The sequence below is a fragment of the Aulonocara sp. 'chitande type north' Nkhata Bay genome, linkage group LG11 (genome assembly GCF_057382095.1).
Source record: "Aulonocara sp. 'chitande type north' Nkhata Bay isolate Kocher_YH1m ecotype deep benthic linkage group LG11, A_spYH_male_GT1.1, whole genome shotgun sequence".
In the NCBI taxonomy this organism is placed as follows: domain Eukaryota; kingdom Metazoa; phylum Chordata; class Actinopteri; order Cichliformes; family Cichlidae; genus Aulonocara; species Aulonocara sp. 'chitande type north' Nkhata Bay.
The window spans coordinates 36,968,960-36,995,957 of NC_141354.1; the positions used below are offsets into that span (position 1 = coordinate 36,968,960).

Genomic DNA, 26,998 nt, shown 5'->3' on the forward strand with positions numbered 1-26,998 from the left:
CCTGGAGTTCCCCCACCTCTGACTTAACACAGTAACCCCAAGTCAATCACACTTCCAGTGAAAGCAAACTGTCCACTTAGGAAACAACCGAAATCCAAAATTCATTTACCTGGATTTCTACAACAATTTGCTGATTCACTTAATGCCTAAATAAATAGATCAAAATCAGTGCGTTGATTATTATAATCTGGTTATTAGTCCTAAATTAGTTTAGTTAAATTAGTCCACCAACGTTTTTCACTGTATTGTTCCGTTTTGCTAGTGAGGGTAATTCTTCCACATTTGATTTTTTTCAATTATCTTTGTGTGTAATTGGATGTTGAGCAAAGGGTTAATTTTTATATTGTCCTTATGGGCGGAGGAACAACTGGAAAATCTCATCCAGCAATAGCTGCGCAACAAACACACAACCAGATATTAATTTGGCTTTTGGTTGCTTTTCTTCTCCTCTGACAAGTAAGTTTGTTTGTTTTATTGATTTTGTATTGTAATTCAGGTTAATGTGACGTAATCATTGGTAAACAGGGGCTGTAGATCAAAGCGGGCCTGTAGGACTAACTTGGAAAGCTGCAATGCCCTTCGTGGTGCCAGTCACGGGTGGAGCTGTATTACTGTAATTGTTAAATTACGTCGTATTACTGTCGAGAACAAAGACTTTGATCAAAGACTTTTTTACATACATGTTTGTTTTTGTGGTCGTGGCTCGATTTCCCGGAACAGTCGGCGCAGTGCTGGTAGTGGCGCAGTCACTTAATTTTTTTGGACTTTCACTCACAGGAGTAAAGTCGAGTTTCGTCCGCTTTGCAGCACATGTACGTCGAGTTTTTTCTCTGGTAGGTTACAGCACTTTCCTAATATGCGGAGGAGCCCAAAACAAGTTTAGAGGATTGCAAAAATGTCAACAAAGCTAATGAAAAGAGAATTAAGTTCTGAATTTTTCATACACCAGCTTTACTCTGTTACTTCGTTTATATTCGTTTCATGATTTCTCAGTTTCGGTTTCAGAAAAACTATCCAAAGCCACTTTATTGGGTCCAGCCAGGCTTTTGTTTACACTAAATTCTGACCTGCGTCCAAAATTTGCAACGAAGCTTTGACATGTTGAGCGTTCAGAGCGTTCTCTGCATACGTTGGTCGCGGTGAGTGATTATGGGAGTTAGTCTTGCTTCGTTTATTGTCAAAGCAGTCTGGCCATTTTCCTCTGACCTCTATAATCAACAAGGCATTTTCTGCAGGTCACTGAATTCTTTATTATGGACATTTTTCTGTAAACCTTAGAGATAGTTCTCTCATCATCAGTTTCTGTAATATTCAGACCAGCCCATCTGTCACCAAAGACCACGCCCCATTCAGAGTCATTTAAATCACCTTTCTTCACTTTATCTTTTCAATGACACTGTGGTCAGCAGCACAGGAGCACCACAGGGAACTGTGCTGTCCCCTCTTCTCTTCACCCTGTACACCTCTGACTTCTGCTACAACTCTGAATTATGCCACATTCAGAAGTTTGCAGATGACACGGCCATCATGGGGTGTATCTGGGATGATCAGGAAGAGGAGTACAGAAGTCTGGTGAGGAACTTTGTCGCATGGAGTCACACAAACCACCTGCAACTCAACACCTCAAAGACTAAGGAACTGGTTGTGGACTTCGGGAGGTCCAGAGAAGGTCCACTGCCGGTTCAGATAGAGGGGGAGGAGGTGGAGGTGGTCAACAAGTACAAGTACCTCGGGCTGTGGGTGGACAATAAACTGGACTGGTCATGCAACACAGAGCACCTGTGTAAAAAAGCCCAAAGCCGACTGTACTTCCTCAGGAGGCTGAGGTCTTTTAACATCTGCAGGAAGCTCCTGAGGATGTTTTACCAGTCGGTGGTTGCTGGAGTACTTTTCTATGCTGTGGTGTGCTGGGGGAGCAGCACAGCAAAGAAGGACTCATCCAGGCTGGAGAAACTGATCAGGAAGGCTGGCTCTGTGGTCGGCATGAAGCTGGACACTCTGGTGACAGTGGCAGAGAAAAGGACATTAAAGAAACTGCTGGACATTATGAACAATGCTGGGCATCCTCTGCACACGGCCATAAACAACCAGAAGAGTCTGTTCAGTGACAGGTTGCTTCTCCCCAAGACAAGAACTAACAGACTTAAAAACTCCTTTGTCCCACACGCCATCAGACTGTTTAACTCCTCTCTGGAGGGGAGAGGGAGGAGAAAGGAGGACAAAGGAGGGAACAACTAAGCTGTAGTGCCTCTTCACCTCACTGTACAATACCTTGTGCAATACTTTTTGTAAATAGTCAACAGTGCAATAGACTCAATACTTGAAATGTGCAATTCACTTGTATTTTTATTTTTTATTCCTATTTATTCTATTTATGTCATGGTCCTGGGTCGTTGACCCAGCGTTTTGTGTTTTGTGATTATTTTCCTCTGTTCTAGTTATTCTGTGTCCTCCCCCCTTGTGTCCGGTTCGGGTTCTAGATTTCCTGTTTTGTTCTGAAAGTCTGTGTCTGTTGTCATTGTGTTCAGCTTGTCCTCTGCTCCTCATGTGTATTAGGTTCAGCTGTTCTTCCCTCCTGTGTGTGATTACCTGATTACCTTGCGTGTGTATATTTAGTGGGTGTCGGTCTATGTTCATTGTCGGCTCGTCTGCGTTCATCCATGTATCACTGCATTCATCCGTCTACCTCTGCGTTCTATGGTGTTCCTGTCTCTGCGTCTCTCTGCCCCGCACCCCTTTTGTATGGTCTCAGGTTTGTCACTTAGTTTCTCCCAGTTTAGGTTTCCGTTTGTAAAGTACTCATACCTCGTTGCCTGTTTTTGTCACCACCACCTTTGTAAATAAAACATCACTCGTATCATCAGTTTGCTGCATCTTGGGTCCTCCTTTTCCTCCACACCACACGGCTCCCTCCGCCAGCCGTGACAATTTATCCCCTTTGTATATTTTATTTATATTTGTCTCTGTATGTGTGTGTGTGTGTGTGTGTGTGTGTGTGTGTGTGTGTGTGTATATATATGTGTGTGTGTGTGTGTGTGTGTATGTATGTATATATATATATATATATATATATATATATATATATATATATATATATATATATATAAAAAACAATTCTGTAACTTCGGTCGTTGCTGTGCTTTTTTCTGGAAGTCAAATTTCCCAGAGGAACCCACCCGAGGGATTAATAAAGTTCTATCTTATCTTATCTTATGTCCACATGCTTAAATACTTTAAAGTGCTTTCATTAGATATTTCCACTAACAAGTAGTTTAATGGTTAATAAAGTGACTGTGAGTGTTTATCTTCATTACTGTTAATCATCATCTTTATCTAATATTGAAATGTATAGCATCTTGTTATAACTGCAAACACAACTGCATCACTTAATGTAGTTATTTATTTATATACAAGTTTTTTTTTAAATTTCATTATAATTAACAGACAGTGTAAGTCACTGTTAATGGAGCTCGACATCATTATAAGGTGAGTTATAAGAGTTAATATAAGATAATAGGTATCGAGTGATTTGGATTTTTAATTTTGTTAGTTGCAGAAGTTAAATGAATGTTTTGTTTCAATACTTCGATGAGTTCAGCCATTTCTCCACAGCTGGGGCCTTAATGTGATTCAGACTATGTTCATTTTTATGTACTCTTCTCTCTTTCAGTCTCCAGGATCTACAGGCAGGATGTCTGTCACTGTGTCTAAGGCTGATGGGGTCACTGTGTTCACCTTGACCTCTGACCCTGATAGCTCTTGGCCTCCTCTGTGCCAGATCCTCAAGAACCTTTGCTACAGTCCAGTGTGCTGCACCGTGTCTCAGCGCCTGAGGAGCCTCAACAGAACCTCTCAGACAGTGCTGGGGGTGAGCTACAACCTTTAAGGATTCAAATACCTCGCTTCTGTCAGTCTGCCCCAGGGCAGCTGTGGCTACACCTGTAGTTTGCCTCCACCAGTGTGTGAATTAATAGTGGAATTGTAAAGCGCTTTGACGGTCTCGAAAACTTGTTGTTCCTAGAGTATTTAAAAGTAGAATGGGAGGCAGAGCCTTCAGTTTTCAGGCCCCTTTTCTGTGGAACCAGCTTCCAGTTTGGATTCGGGAGACAGACACTATTACTACTTTTAAGATTAGGCTTCAAACTTTCCTTTTTGCTAAAGCATTTTCTCACCTTTCTCACTCACTATGTGTTAATAGACCTCTCTGCATCAAATCATACCTGTTATTGATCTCTTTCTCTCTTCCACAGCATGTCTTTATCCTATCTTCCTTTTCTCACCCCAACCAATCACAGCAGATGGTCCCGCCCCTCCCTGAGCCTGGTTCTGCCGGAGGTTTCTTCCTGTTAAAAGGGAGTTTTTCCTTCCCACTGTCGTCAAAGTGCTTGCTCATAGGGGGTCATATGATTGTTGGGCTTTTCTCTGTGTCTATTATTGTACGATCTACTGTACATTATAAAGCGCCTTGAGGCGACTGTTGTTGTGATTTGGCGCTATATAAGTCGAATTGAATATATATAGTTATATATAGCTTTTATAACACAGAATATAGTTTGTGTACTCCCCTTTACGCGTGTGTGTGTGTGTGTGTGTGTGTGTGTGTGTGTGTGTGTGTGTGTGTGTGTGTCGAGTAATTCAAATCATTTTAAACATTCAGGAGATAAAACACTGTGTCAGAAAGCCTTCCAAGAAGACAGAGTAAAGGTAAATTTTATGTGTCAGGGATGCCACTGGCTTTGTATCAGTGTCATGTTTCCTTACCCCACGTGAGTCTAACTCTCACGTGAGTCTAACTCTCTCACTGACAAATTTATTGGACTTAAAAGTGAAGAAAAGTAAAAAGTTATCCACTGTGGTTTAAAACAGGGCAGCACAATGGTTAGCGATGTCCTCTTCGGCTTCCTCCCACAGTCCAAAGGCATGCGGTTAGTGGGGTTAGGTTAGGTCAGGTTAATTGGTAACTCTAAAATCGCTCTAAGGTGTGTATGTGGTTGTGAATGTTTGTCTGTCTCGATGTGTTTGCCCTGTGACAGACTGGCGATCTGTCTAGGGAGTACCCTACATCTCGCCCTCAGACAGCTGGGATAGGCTCCAGGCCCCCACAACCCTGAATAAGCAGAAGAGAATGGATGGATAGTTTAAGAGTTTTCTTATCACACTACAGAAAAAGACTTAGAGAAAGTGCTCCAGTATACAGCATATCCTATGACTGGTGTTAAACATCTACATCACCAGTTGTTAATTCTGTGCTTCTTCTTTGTCAGACTCTGCAGATTATGATTGGGCTTCTCAGTGTTGGACTCGGAACAATCCTTGTAAGCCGATATGTTGGATTATGGACCATACGTGAAACCGGCTACCCTTTTTGGATGGGAGGGTTGGTAAGCAAGCGAAGCAGCTTTTTCCTCAACTAAAATCCTCTGAGTCGGAAAAGAAAGGGACAACATTCCTCTTCCAAAAGTCCATCGGCTGCTCTCTACAGTTCCCAAATGTTTTGGGCTGTTGTTAAAAGAGGGGCGCTACACAGTAGTCAACATCAGATAAAAAAAATTCTCCTTTTTCTTTTTTGTAATTGCAAATTTTCTCAGTTTTACTGTAAAATAAATAAATAAATACATAAGGGCATATGAAGTTTACCAATCATCGCATTCTGTTTTCATTTACATTTTAAACCCATTTCAACTCTTCAGAATTGAGCCTGTAGTTCAGAGTATGTAGAGTATCAGAGTTGGCGCTTAAGACAAAGCTGGAGAATCTTATGAAATCAAATGTGTTTTATCAATTGAAATCTTAATCCCTTACTTCTGTGGTTTTATTGATAAGCTGCTGTTTCTTATTGTCACCTTAAACACATGATGTGTCTCCTCATTCAGTTAAATTACACATGGGAAGGAATTAAACTTTAATGTCTTTGTTTTTTTGTCTTGTGTAGTTCATCATGTTTGGAATCGTCAGCATTTTGTCTGACAAGTATCCAAGTCCATGTCTGGTGAGTAGTCCAGATATATCCTAGAAGGACGACTTGAATTTTGTTGTTTAAGTTGAAGATATGAAAGTAGAAGTATACTATTCTATTTCAATATACAAGTTTACACCAGGTCTCATGTATGCACATCTATGTATATGTATTTATGTAGGATGGAGCTGCAGAGCTTTAATACCAACCATTGCAAGCTTTCCTGCACTGACTGACTGTAAAACTTTTAACCGACCAGCCTTCTAATGTCTAAAATTTTATTTTACACTAACTGACCCATCTTGTATTTCAGGTTATCGTCAATGTGATTCTGAATCTGACTGCCGTTGCTTTTGCCATTGCAGCCATTGTGCTGTATAGCATCAGTGTATCTAATCTATATTTGTGGAACATTTGTGGGGAGCCCGACTACTGGTATGGCCATCATACAACACCAAGTTTGTCTCCTGAACAGATGATACTACAGGAGAGATGCTTGGAGGCCAAAGCTTTAATTAAGGTAAGCGTTAGTTCAGCAGTTTACATACAAGTTAAATTACCTAACTGACAAGTGGAAAATAATTGTTTAAAGTCGAATAATTATTAAATTGTTTTGTAGATATAATCACAGGTTTTTGCTTCTGAAATCTATGGATTTGCAGCTGGTGATCAGATAATAGTATACAGTGGTCCCTCGCTAAAACGCGGTTCACCTTTCGTGGTCTCACTTTTCCGCAGATTTTTTTTTGTGCAATTTTGCATGCTCTTCAGAAAAAAAATTTGACTCCTGTACAGAACGTCAAATTTACATAAATCTTTGATCGCTAGCAGTGTAACTCTGAAGTGCTGTACTATATGTTTGTAAGTTTTCTCTCCAACTGACACAACAATGTCAATGAAACGTTTGGCACCATCAAAGGAACCTGCGCTAGCACCCAAAAGGCAGAGAAAGATGCTAACCATTGCACAAAAACTTGGACTTCTGGACATGCTAAAGGAAGGTAGATGTTAACGTAGTTAATTACCACTATGGTGGTACCACTACCATAGAATTTACAGAAACAGTCAGATAAGTCAAACTTTACTCAGCTTCTTCTTGCTTCCTTTATTTCTACACCATTGATTCATTGATGTTGGATTTTCTGGCAGCTTCTCTATTCTCATGTTCTGGACCTGAAAACAGTGTTTGATCTTTGGTTTCATTCTATAATGGTTTGAACTTTGAGAGCATTTTCAGAACGTTACTCCCATGATAAACGAGGGACCACTATATATAGGTTTTTGATCTTGCGATCACAGTCACGTCTGTACAGAAGTCTCCGCCCACTCTCCGGTCAAAGGGTCTGAGCCTCTGATCCTTTTATTACTGCAATAAAATTGAGCACTGTTGTTTGTATCCCAACAGATGCTCTACAGAAGCATCATTGCTGTGCTAATTGTGCTGTCAGTCCTGGAGCTCTGCGTCACCATCAGCTCAGTCGTCTTGGGGATCAAGAGTCTGAAGAGCAAAGAAAAGGGACAAACCAAGGTAACAGACTAGCGTCGCTTCAAGGTGAAACTGTTACTTAAGCAGAAAATGTTGGCCGAATATGTTTAGGGTTTTTTCTTTTGTTTTTGTTTTGTGTGAGTTCTTATGTGGAAGTTTATGAATATTTGGTGACTTGCTCAAAAGCCAAACCGATTTATTCAGTGTCATTTTACTTTACCAATCTTTTCTTTTTTAGAGCACTGATGACCCAGAGCTCTACACACCACTTCTAGAGGACCACTAAGCCTACAGTCTGAATGTAATTGTGCTGTGAGGAATTGTAACCATGTGCCTTCATAGCTTTCACCCTGTACTGCAACATTATCATGCACTTCTCTTGCACTTTTATATACTGCAAATTGAATGTATTTCTAAATCTCTACTTTTTCTCTTCAGTGTGCCTTCCTCCAGATAGTATGCCACATGCTTTGTATGCTTTGTTGTTGCTTTTCTTTCTTTCTTTCTTTTTTTTTTTTTTTTTTTTTTTGACAATATTGGGCCATGATACATAAAAATAAAGAAATCTGTTGCACATTTCATCAGCATTTGAGGTCCTTTAAAAAATGTTTTCAAAGGTAATTGAGAAGTAAAAATTGTGTGGTAAAATCTGTGGAAAAAGTGTGGGGCTAATTCACTGCAGAACACTTTGTAATGTGCAGCTGTCGAGAACTCTAATCAATAATCAATGGCTGATTGGGATCTTTGATTATCTGCTGTTGTCACTGAATAGAATAGGATAGAATAGAATAGCCATTTATTATCATTTTCCCTGTACAATGACCAACCTTGCCGGAATAAAATATAAACAGTAGACAGCAGGAATAAATGACAAACAGGACAAGTTTATACAATCAAGACGGAAATATAGAAAACAAGAGAAATTTATACAAAACAAACAAATGGTGTTTATTTGCAAATGGACTGATTCTTATATAGTGCTTCTCTACTCTCCTGAAGCACTCAAAGCACTTAAGACAACATACTACATTAATTTTCTTCTATGCTGCTTAAGTACTTTCTATTTAAACATTCACACAAATTGATTCTCTGATGGATGCAACTTGACCAAGAAAATTTAGCATGCGGACTGTGAAAGCCAGAGATTGAACCACCAACTTTCTGATAAGTAAGCGACCTGCTCTGCCTCCTGAGCTACAGCCATCACCACCGTCAGAGCTGTCTGAACGGTGAGTCTGGAGGTGTGGGAGCAGCAGCTTCTGGTCCAGTTTATTCTTCCTCAGGACTTGGAGGAAGTGCAGCCGCTCCTGGGCTGTTCCAAAACAGGGAGGAGACAAAGTAGACTGAGTCATCAACTAAGATGTTATTATAATGTGTTTGGTCAGTGAATAAATCTTTAGCTTTGAAATCAGCACAAATGAGTTTCAGTGTTATAAACTACATTTAAAGTAGCCTACACAGATACATAAGAAGACACACGTGCGATAAAACACATACAGTTAAAACCAGATATTTACATACAAAAAGACACGAATACCTTTTTTTCTCTTTTTCGTCAAACATCAAATCAGAGTAAACTTTTTGGTTTTAGATCAATAAATATTAACATATTTTTTGTATTTGTGAAACACTTTCATCAAAGTCAGAAGTATACATACACTAAGTTTATTGTGTCTTTAAACAAAAAGAAACCTTCATACGATTTTATGCTGAGCCTAAGAAGCTTCTTATAGGTTAATTGAGTCCATTTGAGTTAATTGGTGGCACACCTGTGAATGCTAATAAAGGCACACCCCAAACACAGAGACTCTTTCTACACTCCACATTAGTTGGTGGCGGTAATGCACCAATTTGTTGTTTGCCAACTGCCAATAAACAATATGAAGAAGGAGGAGGAGGAGGGCCTCTTTCTTTGACATCATGAGAAAATCAAAAGAAATCAATGAAGGCATCAGGAAAAGAATTGTGGACCTACACAAGTGTGGCTCATCCTTAGGTGCAATTTCCAGATGCCTGAAGGTCCCACATTCAGACAACAATATGCAAGTATAAAAAACATGGGGATGTGCAACCATCATGCCGCTCAGGAAGGAGACAGATCCCCAGAGAGGAATGTTTTTTGGTGTAAAATGTGTAAATCAACCAACAAGGACAACAGCATAAGATCTTGTGAAGATGCTGGTAAGACAGTGTGACTATTCACAGTAAAAATGAGTCCTGTAGCACCATGACCTCACAGGGTACTCTGGAGGAGAAAGCCATTACTTTAAAACCTCAATAAGCTGGACTACAGTTTACAACTGCACATGGGGACAAAAATCTCTATTTCTGGAGACATGTCGTGTGGTCTGACGAAACAACTGAACTGTTGGGCCATGATAAACTGTATATTTGGAGGAAAAAGGTGGAAGCTTTGAAGCCTCAGAACACCATCCCAACTGTGAAGTATGGGGGTAACAGCATCATGTTGTGGGGCTGTTTTACCGCAGGAGGGACTGATGCACTTCACAAAATAGATGACATCATGAGAAAAGAAAATTATGTGGATATATTGAAGCAGCATCTGAAGGCATCAGCCAGGAAATTGAAGCTTGGGCCCAAATGGCTCTTCCAAATGATCAATGACCCAAGCATTCCTCCAAATTATTTACAAAGTGGCTTAAATACAACAAAGTCAAGGTATTGGAGTGATCTCAATCACAAAGGCCTGATCTCAATCTGATAGAAAACATGTGGGTGGCACTAAAAGGTGAGTGGGAGCAAGAAGGCCTGCAAGCCTGACCCAGGTACACCAGTTCTGTCAAGAGGACTGGTCCGTGATGCCCATCAACTACTGTAGAAAGCTGGTGGAAGGATACCTGAAACATTTGGCCCAAGTGAAACAGTGTCGGGGCAATTCTACCAAATACTAAGGAAGTGTATGTATGCTTCTGACTTTAATAAAAGCCATAAAAATACATAACAGTTCTCTCTTTACTCTGACATTTCACAAATAGCCTACAAAAAATATGTTAATATTTATTGATCTAAAAGAAAGGTTTACTCTGATTTGATGTTTAATGGTAAGAATTTTTTGTTGTTTTTAAAGTGTAATATCTGGTTTTAACTGTATGTGTCAGTATTTATCTTTATTTTTATTCTTTTCTAACTTTTTTAATATTGTCATCATACATTGTGGAATGGCAAAGAAAATAACCCCATATTTCACAAGAATAAACACATTTTTACCAACAAACATAATTGAGTTTAAGGCACTTTTCTCAACTTAAATTTTAATCATTAGCACAACAATGAAATTATCAATCGATTCAATTTAGTATAATGTCTTCCTTTCAAGAAGCACTTAGGAAGACAAAGTCTTAATTATTATAAATCATCAAGACATCAAGTTAGTTGTAGGTCATAAAGGAACATGATTCCTGGTAACTGATAGAACAAAGACATTTAGGCTACAGCCTGTGCAGTGACTTCCTCCAGCAGTGGTTTGGTCAACTCTGAGTCATCAGTGCTCTACAAGAAGAAGAAAGAAATGGGAAAGTACGTGAAATGTGCTGACGATTACACAAAACTGAATGAACTGTGCTTTTGTGCTTCGTGCGGGGAGTTTTAGTCTGCGCTTCTGTAACCGCTCTTTTCTTTTCGGGTAAATTATGAGCCTCAACACTGTCAGACTTTGCATCAACAAAAGTTCAAAAGAATCCTTCTTTCTGTTATACTGAGCCACGGTGCAGTCCCTGAGTTCATTCCCTGTCTGAACCGGCTGTTTTAGCCTCTTATCATTAAAGACAAATTTAATTTGATTTAATTGAATCTGATTGACTGAATTGAACTCAGTTAAGTTAAATTCAATTGAATGCCTGTTATAAGCAGACGATTTGAACAGCATGTGGGTGGGTCCAGTGTTCTTAGACTAAGCTGTTTTCCTGGGACAACTTAGGTCACTAAGGGTATCCTCTCCATGACATTACAAATAGCCAAGAGTTGAAAAATAAACTGTATGAAACAAAAGGTTTAGAGCCGTTTGCAGACCTATTGACCAACAGGGATTACTTTAACAACAGCAAACATTATATGAATCTCTGTTTGAAATTATGAGATTTGTTTTAAAACCATGTCTAATATGAACATGGGGACATGGAGACAAACACTATCTCTACTTTTAAGATTAAACTTAAAACTTTCCTTTTTGCTAAAGCATATAGTTAGGGCTGGACCAGGTGACCCTGAATCCTCCCTTAGTTATGCTGCAATAGACGTAGGCTGCCGTGGGATTCCCATGATGCATTGAGTTTTTCCTTTCCAGTCACCTTTCTCACTCGCTATGTGTTAACAGACCTCTCTGCATTGAATCATATCTGTTATTAACCTCTGTCTCTCTTCCACAGCATGTCTTTATCCTGTCTTCCTTCTCTCACCCCAACCAGCAGATGGCCGCCCCTCCCTGAGCCTGGTTCTGTCGGAGGTTTCTTCCTGTTAAAAGGGAGTTTTTCCTTCCCACTGTCGCCAAAGTGCTTGCTCATAGGGGGTCATATGATTGTTGGGTTTTTCTCTGTACCTATGAAGCGCTTCGAGGCGACTTTTGTTGTGATTTGGCGCTACATAAATAAAGTTGAATTGAATTGAATTGAACATCCACCATCAGAGTTGGATGTATATAACACAAAGGGGAAACACAACATTTTCAAGAAAAAAAAAGAGAGAGAGATTTAAATTGACGATTTGAGAAGAAAAGAAAAAAAAGAAAAGAAAAGAAAACCTTTATGTTACCAGACAAATGTTTGGACACCACTACTCATTACATGAAGACAGAATCAAAACTATGACACATTCTTAAAAGTAATCTTTTAAGAACTCATATAAAACTACTGTCTACTCAACATTTACAGATTAATTAAGATGTTTATCAGACTGTGTTAGTTCATACTATATATCTTGTACCTCATTTTTTCCCTTGTCCTTCCTCCTCAGAGATTTGATCCCCAGGATGGAAGAGCCGATGGTGATGCAGAGCTCGAGGACTGACAGGACAATCAGGACAACACTGATGCTTCTCAAGAGCATCTGGTGAGACAAACATCAATGCTGCATTTCAAAACAACAATGTCACCTCAAAAACTTCTGAAAATAGTTTATCTTTGTATCGATTTAATGAAGAATTTGTTCTTCATGATTTAAATTGTCTTCTTAGATGTCATATTTACACGTTTTTTGTTTGCTTATTTGGTCCAACCAAATAGTTCATTTGGTTATTAAGTTCAAATTCATCTTCTTTGCTATAACGAATGACTCCCTGCTTGTTTTGTCCAACCAACAGTTGGAAAAAAAACCTTTTAACTGTTGGCCTTTTTCAAACTTACATTCACCACTGCTTGGCCCTCTAAGCATCTTTCCTTAATGATCATCTCCTCAGGAGATGGAACAACTGCGGTTGTTGTACGCATCCGGTACCAGTATGGATTGTAGTCATTATCACACTGCGATCCCCACCACAGGTATATGTTTGCTAAATGGATGCTGTAGAGCACAATGGCTGTGATTGCAAAAGCAACCCCGGCAACATTTAGAGTCACAGTGAGGATGAGCTGAAATAGGAAACATATCACTTGATGTACAACCAAAAAAAATATCTCTAAATATAACCTACATACAATACAACTTTACCTTTTCACATTCTGTCACAACAAAACTGACTTTGCAATTTTTCGGCAGCTACAACTGTGTTAGTCTTGTAAGAAATGTTTCAGGCCCATTCTCAGCTGGTGTACATCCCCACTACTTGTTTTGCCGTCAGTCTGGATCCCTGATATTGAAGATTCCACAGGTCCCTCATCCTTTTTATGTAACCCCTTCCACTAGGATTACTTGCATAGTACCTTTCCAACAGCACAGTCCAATCATAATCTGCAGAGTCTGTGAAAAAGGAAGGACAGTATTGGTGATAAACATCTGTGGTGCAGTGATGCTGTACAGTGGACCACTTTGCCTTTTTGCTTTTCTAAATAAACACCTGAAGCGATTACATCCATGAGGAGTGACAGCAATATGAAAAAAAATCACTAATTATTTCATCAGCAGAAATGATTAACTCAAAGTTTAGGTTTAGAGTTCTGAAAAAAATCTAATACGTATATTAATGTATTAGTAATTATATGGAAACTATCTGTTCTATCTTTGATCTATCTTCTATCTTTGAATGTTGTAGCTCACCCCCAGCACTGTCTGAGAAGTTCTGTTGAGGCTCCTCAGGCACTGAGACACAGTGCAGCACACTGGGCTGTAGCAAAGGTTCTTGAAGATCTGGCACAGAGAAGGCCAAGAGCTATCAGGGTCAGAGGTCAAGGTGAATACAGTGACCCCATCAGCCTTGGACACAGTGACAGACATCCTGTCTGTAGACTGAAAGACAGAACAGAATGCATGAAATTAAAATGAAATTCTGGACCCAATCATCCTTTCACATCGAGGGTTAGGTTCATCTAACTAACAGTCTAAGCTAAGCCAACACCACAGTCTTTTGACTGTGAGAGGAAGCCAGAGAGAGAACTCACACAGACAAGGAACATGCAAACTTCACACAGAAAAGCTGCTGTCATATATACACATGCATTAACAAACCAAGCTACTAAGTAATTAATATGATCTTATTCCTGCATTTCTGTATTTATTCCTCATTTCTCCATTTTTCCATCCAGAATTATCCAGTGTGTAGTTACTTCCACATTGTTTCAACAATTCAAATAAATGCAACCTTTGTTGTTTAGGTTACATTTGCTCACCCAGATGTTGACTTCATAGGTCTCAACAGTGTTGGTCAAGCTACTTGAAAAAAGTAATCAGTAGCGCATCTGCGCTGCTATGTGTTTTTGGGGTCTTCTTTTGCGGCTCATTCAGTGAATTTTGGTCAGAATGTGGTGAAACTTGGTGTTTGGAGTCAGTAATAGCTCTGGAAGCTAACCAGCCTGTCTTTAGCCGGTTACATGAAGTTTGAAGAAGTTCTTGTTCCATTTGGTTTGTTTAGCGGTCTTCTGCGCATCTACATAACTGCTTGTTTAACCATGGCTTGTTTTCAGTGTGTTTGGTGGTTGTAGAAATGGTTTATGTGACATTTTAGCTGAGATTCAGAGGGCTTTTTTTTTCCACTGTAAAAAGAAGTTTTCTTCCCACGCAGTGAACAGCGGACGCTAACGTTTTCGTCATTCTTTACAGAATCAAACTCAAACTAAGGTCAGTACTTCCACGCTTTAAATGCTGCACGCTCATACTCTCTCCCGCATTGTTGATCTGCACACAGCTGTTGCCATGAATGTTGCACTCGCTTACGTCATTGTCATGAGACACTCTCGCAAAAAAGTTCACGGTTTTAGTAATGCAGTAACGCAGCATGCTTGCGGGAAAGTAACAGTAATCTAATTACCTTTTTAGCAATAGTAATCCCTTACTTTACTCATTACTTGAAAAAAGTAATCGGATTACGCATTACTGCCCATCTCTGGGTCTCAATCACTGGATCATTAACATATTTTCATATCCAGTTGAATGTTGTGATAGCTTCCAAAATGTCCAAGGTGAGGCTACAGAGCAGTAATAAACTGTTATAGCTCATAATTAGGTGAATTCTGTTTTCCAAGAATCAAACAAATACCATTCCAAACTGGATTCATCCTGAGGTTTAACTCATTGTATTTACTGCAGCAAGTGAAGCAATCTAAAGTGACCTTTTGCTGTCAGAGTGAATGAAGTAAAGGCTGAATAACATAAAACAGTCAATTTTATCTGGACATGTGTTCAAAGTGCAAAAACATGAGGAAACTCAAAGCAAATACAAATGATGTATACTAGTGTATCTCAAGATTCAAAGTGTTTATTGTCATGTGTCACAAGAGAAAAGGCATTTCTTTGTGCAATGAAATTCTTTCTTTGCTGTCTACCCACAGATGCTGATTAATATATACAATAGTAATAGAACATATAAATACAAATAGTACAAATAAATAGCTGAAGACAGAAAAGGAGACAAAATATGGAGATTTGAACAGATGTGTGCAAAAGAGCTATAGCTTATTATGCTGGCTTAATATGTAAGTGCATTCCAAAAAATATGAAAGTTCATTTGTCATGTAATTTATTTGTCATACCCAAGGTTCATGTACATTTAAAATAAACTTTTCACCTTTACCTTTTATTTTCTCACATATCTTTCTGCAAATCACTTTAGCATAAGCGTAGAATATTCATCATAAAATGGACATCATGGTACTAAATCGCTTAATCTGTAGTTACATAATGAATATCTCATATTTAATTAGGCTGTATAAACTGAATCATTTGAAAGTACCTCTCTGAGAAGAAGAAAAACGTAAACAAATCCTCTTGAGAAAAAAATCAGTCTGAATATTGGCTGCGAAGTCGGGAAACAAGCCTTTAGAGGAAGCACGAAGTACAAACAAACCTCTTAGCAAAAGTGCCTCCTCCCATTCAGAGCATACAAAGACCTTTACCCTTTGCTTAACACAGAGTAAACACTGATTAAAAGTGAGCATAAAAAGTCAGGGCAGGATGTTAGCTGGAGAAAAGTATGTGGCAATATTGTTTAGAAATAAACAATATCTGTTTATTTAGATATTGTTTAGAAATAAATCTGTCCAACACAAATGAAATTCATGCTTCCAAATGTTTATTAAATCGTTTCATATTCACATGTTGCTTGTTTATTAGTCAGTTAATAGTTCTTTCTGTATTCATTTATCCTCCAGTAGGAGGATGTCATTGGATCCATGGGCCCACTTTTATATCAGCAACAGAGAACGGAAACAACTTTGTGTGAAAGTGATCTTTATCATTTATGTTATGTACAGACAGGTTTTGTAATCTCCATTTTATTATTTTACGCCTCTGAATTGAGTATGTGGAAGAGGAGTCACATGACCCATAAAACGCCCCTTTTTATGTGACCGTGAACGGATCCTGGAGCAGAGGGTCGCGCTTCCAACCAGCCCTTTTTCCCTATAGTGAGCCAGCTGAGCCAAAGAAAGCCGGCTGTGTTGAGCTTGGTTCGTAGTGTACCCTTTAGGTCTGGCTCTCGGTATTCTGCCCAGCGCCACGCTCCAGTCTGAGCTACATGTCAGTAACCAAGGATAGGGCAGATTAAATTCCATATAACCACTTTATTTTTTCACTTGAGGATTTCGATTCCTTGAAATTGTTCCAGAGATTATTCAATTTCGCTGCAGAAGTGCCTCCTCCCACTTGGCAGCTACATGTAGGAGGAATGTTTGGAGTTGGACTTGTCTAAATGTGGTCCACAGTCCATGTGAAAGTGGGAGGTTGATTGATTGATTGAGGGAAATTGTTTTAAGGGGCAGGAAATCAGAAGATTTAACCTGAATATTGTGCACAATATGCTTCAGAAGAGTTTAAACATAATTTTGTTTTGGACGATAGTTTTATAAACTGAAACGAATTCATTAAAAGTTTTTGAATGTGATATAGAGGGTTTTTTATTTTATTTTAGGGCAGTTCCACACAGATCCGTGTCTTCTACCCGTTCCTACCTTCTTTTTGGTTCTGATTTCTAAATTCCCCTGATCACACTTAAGATGAGTGAAAGGATGAATATCCGTGCTGCTTGGTGGAGAAATTGTGCAAAAGCATCAAATCCAAACTTCAGTTTTCTTCCTTCTTAACCACTTATCCAGTATACTTACAAACAATAACGCCATGTAACAGCTATAGATGGCATCATTTTTGTTCTACATGTTCCAAAATTAAATTATTTTTAATAAACAAACAAAAAAAACCCTCACTGGTAGCAATAAAGAAGAACACCAACAATGGTGGAAAACTGACTGTGTCAGAATCAGTAAATGCAAGGTTTGAAAAATACAAGCACACAGCAGGAATGCAGTCTTTAAGCAGCACTTCAAGAAGAAAACTTTGTATAACTCAGTGATGTTAAAGGACAGAGGCAACACATTTAGGCTATAAGCTGTGCAGTGACTTTCTCCAGCAGGTCTTTGTAGCGCTGTCGATCATCAGTACTCTGAAAGTGAAAAACAGCATGGGTAAAGTGCATGAAAAGGTGCTGACACATTCAAACCATGAACAACAGCAGTGACCACTGCTCTAACTACTGCGACTACTGCACAGACTGACTAAGTGTGGTGTTTTAAACTGAGCAGACAGTGAGCAGGACAGTCACAGCTGATGCATAGAATCAGAGATCCACCTAATCATTCCTGCTTTTTCCATTTCACAATTTTTGCTGTTAACTATTTAAATATTAAAATAATTATGTGAGTGAAATTTAAATGGTTTCTATCCACTGAATATGAACCTCTCACTATCTCAGTTGACTGACATTGTATGTTTCCATGAATCTTCTAATGAGTTTGAACTTTAAACACAGCATGTAACTTTTAATAAAAAGGTCCTAAACTAAACCTAAACTCAGACTGGTTGCTTGCTGTGCAGTTTGGAAAACAGAAACCAGGAACTAAATGCAGACCTGTTACAATTAGTTCTTCCTCATATTTGGCAGAAGTGAGAATGTGGTTTGGTCTCCATCTGATTCACGATTACGAAATCTGAATAAACACACAACGCACAACAGCTGAACCTTTCATGTTTTATTGAACATGCCAAGAAATACAATACAATACAACTTTATTTGTATAACACATTTAAAACCAGAGATACACCAAAGTGCTTCACAAAATCCATTAAAACAGTAGCAAAATACAAAAGCAGATACGCTAGCAAGTGGGAGGCATTGATTAACCAAGTATACAAGTATGCAGATAAGCAAGTAAGACTTAAAAATAAAACTGATAAAACAATATAAGCAAAACAGAGGAAAATGGGGAGGGCAAGGAAGTACACTTAAAGGGCATGCTTTAGGAAGCTGGGAAGGCTAAACTAAAAAGGTGGGATTTCAATCGAGCCTTGAAGGTCTGGATTGAGTCAGATGCGTGAATAGCATGAAGGAGGTTGTTCCAGAGGTTAGGTGCGACTGAAGCGAAAGCATTTACAGCACAGGCTGGGAAAAGTAAATTCTTGAGTTTCTTAACATTTCAAACCTCATTTAAAAGTAAAAACCTCCACCTGACATTCCCTGTTTACACATTAAAAAAGAAAGAAAAGAAAAGAGTTACCAGTTTGTATTTTGACTGAATAAACTTCAGGTTATTGCACAGCGTCTGAGCTCAGGACTCTGACTTATAACAATAATTTTGTTGTTTATCAATCACTTTTTACCAACCCGGTGCTGGGATCTAACTAAATATAAGATATATGTCACTACATTAACACACAGTCATAATTTGTATATTATCAGTTAGCTGTTAGTAAGAATGTGTGTAAATCGCAGACATTTCCAATCACAGAGCCAAGATGTTTATGCCACAGGCTGTGCAGTGACTTCCTCCAGCAGAGGTTTGTGGAGCTCTGGGTCATCAGTGCTCTAAAAGAGAAAAAAATATTTGGAGGGAGTGTCGACTCCCTCCAATCAAACAACCATGACTGCGCACACTTTGATGACAATTTCATGCAGGAATACAAAAAGGAATCAATGTTTAATGAAATATTTAATGTAAGTCAGCATTAAAAATAAAGTGCAATTACAATTTATTTTATTGTTATTAAAACAAACTGTGGTAAGCTGTTGTTGTCCACACTAACAGAAAGTTGGGCACAGCTGTTCAAACTTCCTCTGGTCTATTTTTTTATTAGTCCCAACAGCTCTTCTTCCTCATGGATCTCTCTCTCTCTCTGCAGCAGTTCCACCACCAAGCTCTGATTCACACAGTCTCTCCCTAAAATCTGCAGCCTGAACTCTGGACTTGCTGTCCTGGGCCGGTCCACGTGGGAGCCCGTTTCTACAAAGAGTTTGAAGTTCCACAAATATTCTGGACTGACTGAGCTTCATGTCTTAAAGTCATGATGGGCTGTTGTTTTGTTTTATGTTGTCATCCTGCTCTCTGTCTGTACATCAGATATAAACTTTAACTGACTCACTCAAACTGGTAGAGAGCATGAGAACACTGCACAGACTCACTGTTACCTGGTTTCACTGATATTCAGACAAAACAAACAGAATTCCTGCAAGAACACTTCATGTGTTCAGCCAACATCTTCTACTATTTAACATGTTTATCAGAATGTGTTTGAACCATTGTGTTGTCCATTATCTACCTTGTTTTGTCCTTTTTCTTTGTTCCTCAGAGCTTTGATTCCCAGGACAGCAGAGCTTATCACAACACAGAGCTCCAGAACAGACAAGGTGATCATCACAGCACTGATGCTTCTCAGGAGCATCTGATGGGACGCAAACAACAGCGTTTCATCTAAAGTCTCAAAATGTTATATACTGCAGTATATAAGATAGTATCATATAGTGTATATGTGCCATTTTTCTTTCTGCTTTCCCTAACTTACCACCAGCACTGCTCGGCCCTCGTAGCATTTCTCCTGAAGGAGTTTTTCCTCCAAAGATGGAGGCCTTATTGTTTCCCTGCCATACCCGTAACCATTGTAACCATTGTAGCCATTGTAGCCATTGTAGTATTCATAACAGTTCCACCAAGAACGAATGTCTCCTAAATTAATGCTGTACAGTGCAATGGCTGTAATGGCAAAAGCAACTCCAGCCAGATTCAGAATCACGGTAAGGATGACCTGAAAAACAAAAATGACCAGTTAATGTACAAGAAAATATCCAAACCATAAATGACACTTAGTGCATTCTTAGACTAAAGTATCATAGCCTCTGTGAGTACACATGTTTACGTAGTCATGTCTGGATTCCTCATTAATCTAAATGTTGGTTTCTGTCTAGTTGCTGCTTTAGGATATGATGGTTGTTATTTTCATGTTAAGTTTGGGGTTTCTGTTTTTGGTTTGTTAATGTTATTCTTCACTTCAGATTAATGAAGTATCTGATTCTGATGATTCTTCAGATTTGGAATCTCTGTCGTAGATGTCATGGTCCGGAATCTGGTGACTCCATGTTTATGTTTTGTGTTTATCAATTTTTAGTTTTCTGATTTTTTTGTTATTTTCTTCCAGTGTTTAGGTGTTCACTGTGCTCCCTTGTGTTCATGTCTTTTTACTTTGACGGTCCCTTGTCTCATGTCTGTGTCCCTAGCATTGTCTCCCCTTAGGCTACATCCACACTAGCCCGGATAGATTTGAAAATGGCGTTTTCATCTGAAAACTCTCCGCGTCCACACTAGCGCTTTCAGTCATTTTCACAGAATTGTGCGTCTACATTGAAACGGCCCAAAACGCTTACGCTCCAGTCCTGCGCAAAAGCGAGTGAGAATTAAAGAACTTAAATAAAAGCTATCTGGAGCACGTACAAACTGATGTTAATCTTTTTTTAGGGCTGTCAAAATTTATACAGCAATCAAAACAACTGCTGTATAATGCACTCCGCTATCTTTGTTTAATTGGTCACATGACTGCATCACATGACTAAAATGCATCATCGTTTTAGAAAGTCTGCGTTTTCAAACATCCACACTGCAATGGGACAGCTCTGTTTGGAAATATATGCGATTTCAAGAGCGTTTTCAAAATGCTTTGCTGCAGTTGTGGATAGTTGTGGACTTTGCTGTTATTCTTTGTGATTTTTTTTTTCTAATGTTTTTTGATTGTTTTGTTTTTTTGTCTGGCAGCTGACACAGTCTCTCAGAGGATGGGATTTTTCATTTTAAGGGGGGTGACAGGAGGAGAGAAGCTGCAGAGACACATAATAAAACTGCAACTCTGCTTCCTGGTCCCAAGTCTAGATAATCACATTTGTGGAGGAGGGTTCATTAATTTGGCCAGATTTCTAAAAATTTGAGCTTCTTCAACGTGAATTATAATTTTACGGAAGTTACGTTTAAACTTAGGCAGCAGTTTTTTAACCTTAGCCAGCTAATCTGCCTCTTTTTCATTTTCCTCTTCCTTTATTCTTCTTGACATAATGAAATATAGAAACAGAACGAGTTCTGGATCACATCCCCTATTCAGTGTAATCTCTCAGGAAATCTATTGTGACTGTTGTCTTCATGAATGCTCAATCATCCAGGTAAGGAAATCCCAGAAAGCTGGTTCAGTGGGAGAAACGTTTGGTCACTCATCCATCCTCTTCAGTCTCATTTGCATACTTACTGAAACTAGCACCACTGATGAACAATGGGCTGTGAGGTCAGTTTCTTGACCATTAGTATGCAAATTGTCACGACCTCTGATCTACAACTACTGATCAAAGACCATTGATCAGTGGCCATGAGTACCATTGAATATGAAAAGTTGCAGGTTAGCCTTCTTAGACTGTAAGATTTCCATCAGTAACGAGAGACATTTAAATGTTGATGTGTACCGTAAAACCACGCATACAGATCAGTATTTAAGGTTTGACTCTCACCATCCAGTGGAGCACAATCTGGGTGTTACCAGTGCGCTACAACACAGAATGAACACCATCCCCACAGACAAAGTGGTCAGGGAAGCAGAAGAACATCACATCAAGAAGGCCCTGAGTTAATGTGGTTATCCCAGCTGGATGTTTGTCAAAGCTGGGAAGGCTCCTAAAGAAAGCTCCAACTGATCCAGGAGAGAAGGACAAGTGCTGCCTAAGTGAAAACCCTTTGTGATCCTGTATGTGTCATGAGCATCGGAACAATTAAGACTCATTTTTTCTAAACACCGTGTCTCTGTGGCTTTTAAAACCCTGAACATGTGCCGCTCTTCTGTGTTGCGCCGGATGGCACAACACAGAAGAGCTACCTCATCCGGTCAGGACTAATCACACCTACAGGCCAGTGGACAATCTTTCCATGATGAGGATGTAACATCCTGATTGTTGTTTGTAATATAAACTGTTTCAAGATGCAGTGCGAAAAGTTGGAGGTGGGGTCAGGAGTGGGAAATCATTTTTATCAAAGTATTTTATTTGCTAAAAATAATTTAGCAATTATATGTAGACTAGAGGGGTGTTAAGCCCTCTCTCCGCAAACTTCCCTCCAGTATTTATGCAAGTGTGTGTATGCTGTAGGACATACTGTACATGTTTAATATATTTATCATGAATGCAAATAAGAATAAGACATGACAACAAAAAGTCCTTTAGAGATCATATGAAAATGTTTTACAGCTGAAATACTCACCAAACATGGACTTGGATACTTCTCAGACAAAACGCACACAGTGCCGAACATGATGAACTAGACAAAAGACAAAATAAATAAATACATAAATAAAGTTCACGTCCATCTTTTTACTGAGTGCAACAGAGAAAACAGAGGGGTCTTTATGGACATTTTATCCCCTCTTCTTGCAGGATATGTTATAAATAAAACTTTTCACCATGAGAGAGCAATTGTTTGTTTGTGTGAACTGCTATTTTGAACTATAGCTAATTTTTAATGTAACCTAGCAAAACTATGAATCTGTGTTTGTAAATGTGCACTGGTGTCATCACACTTAAAAAGATCTTGGACAAAACTTGGCAATTAAGCTTTCTGTCACATATTTAACTGTGGAAAGATATGTTTGACCCCCAAAATGATCTTCTCGTAAAGATTACTCAGTTGATTCCTATTCCATTACTGTGACAGGTTTGGTTTACATGGCACTTTGTTGGCATTTCATTTCTCATCTTGTGTATCCAGTATGACCTGATGTGAAATGGAAAAACAAATCTGGTCATCTTTTTTTCGTAACCAAATCTCACTAACAAGGGAGCAACACAGGTCACCCATTTATGACAAACAGACAACCACACACTCTCATTTCCACTCCTAAGGACAATTTAGAATTACAAGTTAACATGAAACACATCTTTGGGCTGTGGAGGAAACCGGATCACCCAGAAATAACTCGCACACAACTGACACCCAGTCCAGAACCTTGTTGCTATCAGGCAACAATAACAAACACTGTGCTGCTTATTAGACAATGTGTATATATATCTATCTATATATATATATATATATATATATATATATATATATATATATATATATATATATATATATATAGATAGATAGATAGATAGATATAGATATATCTATATATATATATATATATATAGATATATATATATATAGATATATAGATATATCTATATATCTATATAGATATATCTATATCTATATATATATATATATAGATATATCTATATATATCTATATATCTATAGATTATAGATATATATATCTATATATATCTATATCTCCATCATTATTTACTTACCAATGCACCCAACCAAAATGGAAAGCCTAAGTAGTTTAAGTAAAGGGAGTTCCAAGTGCTATAGAGTATAAGTCCCAATCCAATGTTGAGAAGCCCGATCATTATCTGCAGCGTCTGTGAAAAATGAAGTACAGTATGAACAGTGAACATTGTGCACTTTAAGAAAAAACTACAAATTAAAAAATAGGCATAATATAAAATGTGATGTGTAGATGGTTGTAGCTCACTCCCAGCACTGTCTGAGAAGCTCTGTTGAGACTTCTCAGGTGCTGAGACACAGTGCAGCACACTGGACTGTAGCAAAGGTTCTTGAAGATCTGACACAGAGGAGGCCAAGGACTTTGGGGGTCAGTGGTCAGAGTGAGTACAGTGACCCCATCAGCCTTGGACACAGTCACTGACATCCTGTCTTGAGATCCTGGAGACTGAGAGACAAGAAAAAACTGAAATAAGAATCAGATTAAAGTCTTAGCAGCAAAAACAATTTGATCCACACACCTCACTTCCCTTCACTTTCCACCAAAGGAGCTTTAAACAGAATTTTAAAAGTAATTTGTTAATTTAATTAAACCGACTTGATGCTGGGACACTGTAACATCACTGCACGCTCTCAAGTTGGCTTTAACAGGTGACACGGGTTCTTCATATGGATAACACTGTGCTGATACTAGTTTACAAGAATGTTTTACATGGAAAGGCAACCTCCAGGTGCTGAAAATGGAATCCCGCAGTGATGTACCCAGTCCCTTTACTGTGTCGGCTACAACAGCAGGTCACTGTATGTTGTATGTTTTATTGTAATATGTATTTATTTAGATTGTAAGCCCAACAAGGGACAATTGTTGAAAATTAGCAGTAGCTATAAACCTATGTACAGTACATCAGTCTCATGTCTTGCACTTGAACTATGTTAAACTGCACTGTCCCTTTTAAATAAATAAATTCAAATTCAAACTTGTCATAAACTTCTATGTTAAAATTTTCACTTCACAGCAGAAAAAAGTTTGTCGTGTGCTACAAAAATGACTTTGGTCTCTATAGATAATTTCTGGCATAATAATAATAACAATTATATTCATAATAAAAGTGTGATGGTCTGTAGTAGGGTGACTCCATGTTTCGTTTTTTGTTTATTCAATGTTCTGGGTTTTTCATGATTTGGTTTTTTGTATTTTCTGTTCCTTAGTTTTTCTTTAGCACTGCTGTGATTTCCTTTAGGTTTTGTCTCTGTGCCTCCCTTGTGTTCCTTCTGTTGTGTCTTATTTTCCTGGTTCGATGTTTGTGTTATTTCCTGTTTTACTTTGACAGTCCCATGTCCAATGTCAGTGTGTCTAATTTTTCTTCCCCTTGTCTTGTTATGTCTAATTAATCCCAGCTGTGTTTCCCTCCTACATCCCATTCCCTCATTATTCCCTTGTATATTTAAACCCTGTGTGTTCCTTTGCCTTTTGTCCTGTTGTACCTCCTCATGTGTGTAAGTCTCCCTGTGTTTCTGGTTTGGAGTTTTAGTTCTAGTTTTCTAGAACTAAAACTAGAGTCCTGTGTTTGCATCCCCTTCCTGCCTGCCTCTGCCTCACATGACAAAAAGTTGTCATTATAAATTTTTTAATCTTTCATTTCTGCTGAATTGTTTCTACTTCCTCCCTCAGTTGTTACATGAAAAATCTCTTTCTCAATAATCGTTGCCACATTTATATCAACAAAGCTAAATAAAAGAAACCTTTTCTATTTAATGCAACACATTTCAAAAACTCCAGAAATGTAGTTAAATCCACAGTTTTAGCAGATAAATGTGCAGCACATAGTGATGTCAGCACCATGCCCCAGCTTTATTTACTGCACGCTCTTGTTCAAGGAACAAGGAAGTCATGTTTTTGTGTTGTTTTCCACCCATAACCTGAAACCCCTGTACCAATCGATAAATATATGTACTATATTTTATATTTATTATTAGACTTCTTACTGTATAAGTTGTATTTTTGTCTTCCAGAAATCATAAAATCAGTTTCAACTTGATGTGTTTTCTGATGTTGTTAAAACTTACAACATGGAGATAAATGAACAACGATTAGATTAAACCACATTTTTTACATAAATACACAACTCTTAATTAGTCTGAATTACAAGCTGAATCAAACATGAAAGACTTACCTGTTAGTGAAGAACAAAAACTTAAACACCTCCGTTTGAAAAGCAAACAAGTCTGATCAAGTAAGCGGTACACTGGAAAGAGGAAACCAAGAGCTGGCCAAACCTGTTACCAATAGCACCTCCTCTTTATGCTCTCGGTTGTGAGAAAGGTGAGCATAAAAAATATGATGTATAAGGTAACACCTGCAGAAAAGGTAGCAGTGACATGAGAGGAGCCACAAGTTTATGTTCAGTTCATGTCAAGAGTTAAAGAAATATTTTCAGCAAACATGGCAAACTTAAACTTCAAACATTCATCAAATAAACTTGATCAGCAACTTTATAATAAAGATTTTTATTACAATTAATTAATTGGGACGTATGTCTGTGAAGGTTCTCAGTCATCCAGGTCATCGTAGTCAAAGGAGCTTGCAAAGAAAAGCGTCTGGACTTCTTTAATTAAGTTGCTTGAAAGCAACTTAAAGAAGTCCAGACGCTTTTCTTTGCAAGCTCCTTTGACAATTAATTGGGACAATCAGTCAAACATAATTAAAAGAATCACCTGTTAACAAACTTGGTGCGTTTGCTGCACAGTTTGGAAAAAGTAAACAGGAAAGAAATACAACAGCACTCTCTGGTGGTCACAGCAACACTCTTACTACACCTTTATTGTACAATTACAAGAAAAAGGTTATGAGCCGTGTCCACTTCTCCACAGGCAACCAGTGATGAATAACAGCGTTCTGCTTCTGTAATAAAACTGTTAGGGGCACACAACCATTTTGAGAACCGCGGAACCGTGTCATGCAGGACGCATCTCCCTTCGAGAAGTAATTGTGTAACAGAATAAAGTGTGAAATGGTGTACTGAGCAGGGTTTTGTCTTCCATCGGATGCCTATGAGAAATCAAAAGAACTCAGTGAAGTGTTGATATTCAACACTAATTACTATTTCTATCGTTACAATGTCGTTACCGTTACCAACAAGAAAATGCGGGGCGGTCGCGTTACAATTTTTCAACAACGGTTGAAGCTGTCTTCAGCTTACTGCACCTTACATCAGTTGCACAGACTTAGCTCTCTATGTAAGTAATCTGGGCGCTACAGCTTTAAGCAGCTGCGCGCGCTCCCGCAGACAGCAATCACTTTCTACCAGATGATCACTTTTTGGCACAACACCTGGAGCTC

General features: G+C 38.6%; 3 protein-coding genes across 4 annotated transcripts; 1 reads left to right on the top strand and 2 right to left on the bottom strand.

The window, feature by feature from the left end:
* Positions 1-572: 572 nt before the first annotated feature.
* On the top strand, positions 573-8,029 carry LOC147319713 (transmembrane protein 176A-like). Its single transcript, XM_086312435.1, has 7 exons — positions 573-833; positions 3,671-3,868; positions 5,265-5,381; positions 5,933-5,989; positions 6,270-6,476; positions 7,362-7,484; positions 7,681-8,029. The coding sequence occupies exons 1-7, from the start codon at positions 681-683 to the stop codon at positions 7,726-7,728; spliced, it is 903 nt and encodes a 300-aa protein (XP_086168561.1). The 5' UTR covers positions 573-680; the 3' UTR covers positions 7,729-8,029.
* Positions 8,030-8,268: 239 nt separating this feature from the next.
* Positions 8,269-15,855, bottom strand: LOC147319714 (uncharacterized). The gene is made up of 6 exons (XM_086312439.1): positions 15,778-15,855; positions 13,650-13,838; positions 13,316-13,352; positions 12,800-12,972; positions 12,381-12,503; positions 8,269-10,952 (listed from the first exon to the last, which is right to left on the bottom strand). Exons 2-6 carry the CDS (start codon positions 13,824-13,826, stop codon positions 10,887-10,889), a joined length of 576 nt encoding a protein of 191 aa, XP_086168565.1. The 5' UTR covers positions 13,827-13,838; positions 15,778-15,855; the 3' UTR covers positions 8,269-10,886.
* Positions 15,856-18,052: 2,197 nt separating this feature from the next.
* On the bottom strand, positions 18,053-25,937 carry LOC147319715 (uncharacterized). 2 transcript variants are annotated; one of them, XM_086312445.1, is made up of 7 exons: positions 25,833-25,937; positions 23,909-24,106; positions 23,682-23,795; positions 22,595-22,651; positions 19,875-20,114; positions 19,632-19,754; positions 18,053-18,900 (listed from the first exon to the last, which is right to left on the bottom strand). In XM_086312445.1, the coding sequence occupies exons 2-7, from the start codon at positions 24,083-24,085 to the stop codon at positions 18,835-18,837; spliced, it is 777 nt and encodes a 258-aa protein (XP_086168571.1). In that variant the 5' UTR covers positions 24,086-24,106; positions 25,833-25,937; the 3' UTR covers positions 18,053-18,834. The 2 variants fall into 2 exon arrangements, with proteins under 2 accessions (XP_086168571.1, XP_086168572.1); XM_086312446.1 differs by having other exon boundaries at positions 18,053-18,939.
* Positions 25,938-26,998: the final 1,061 nt, after the last annotated feature.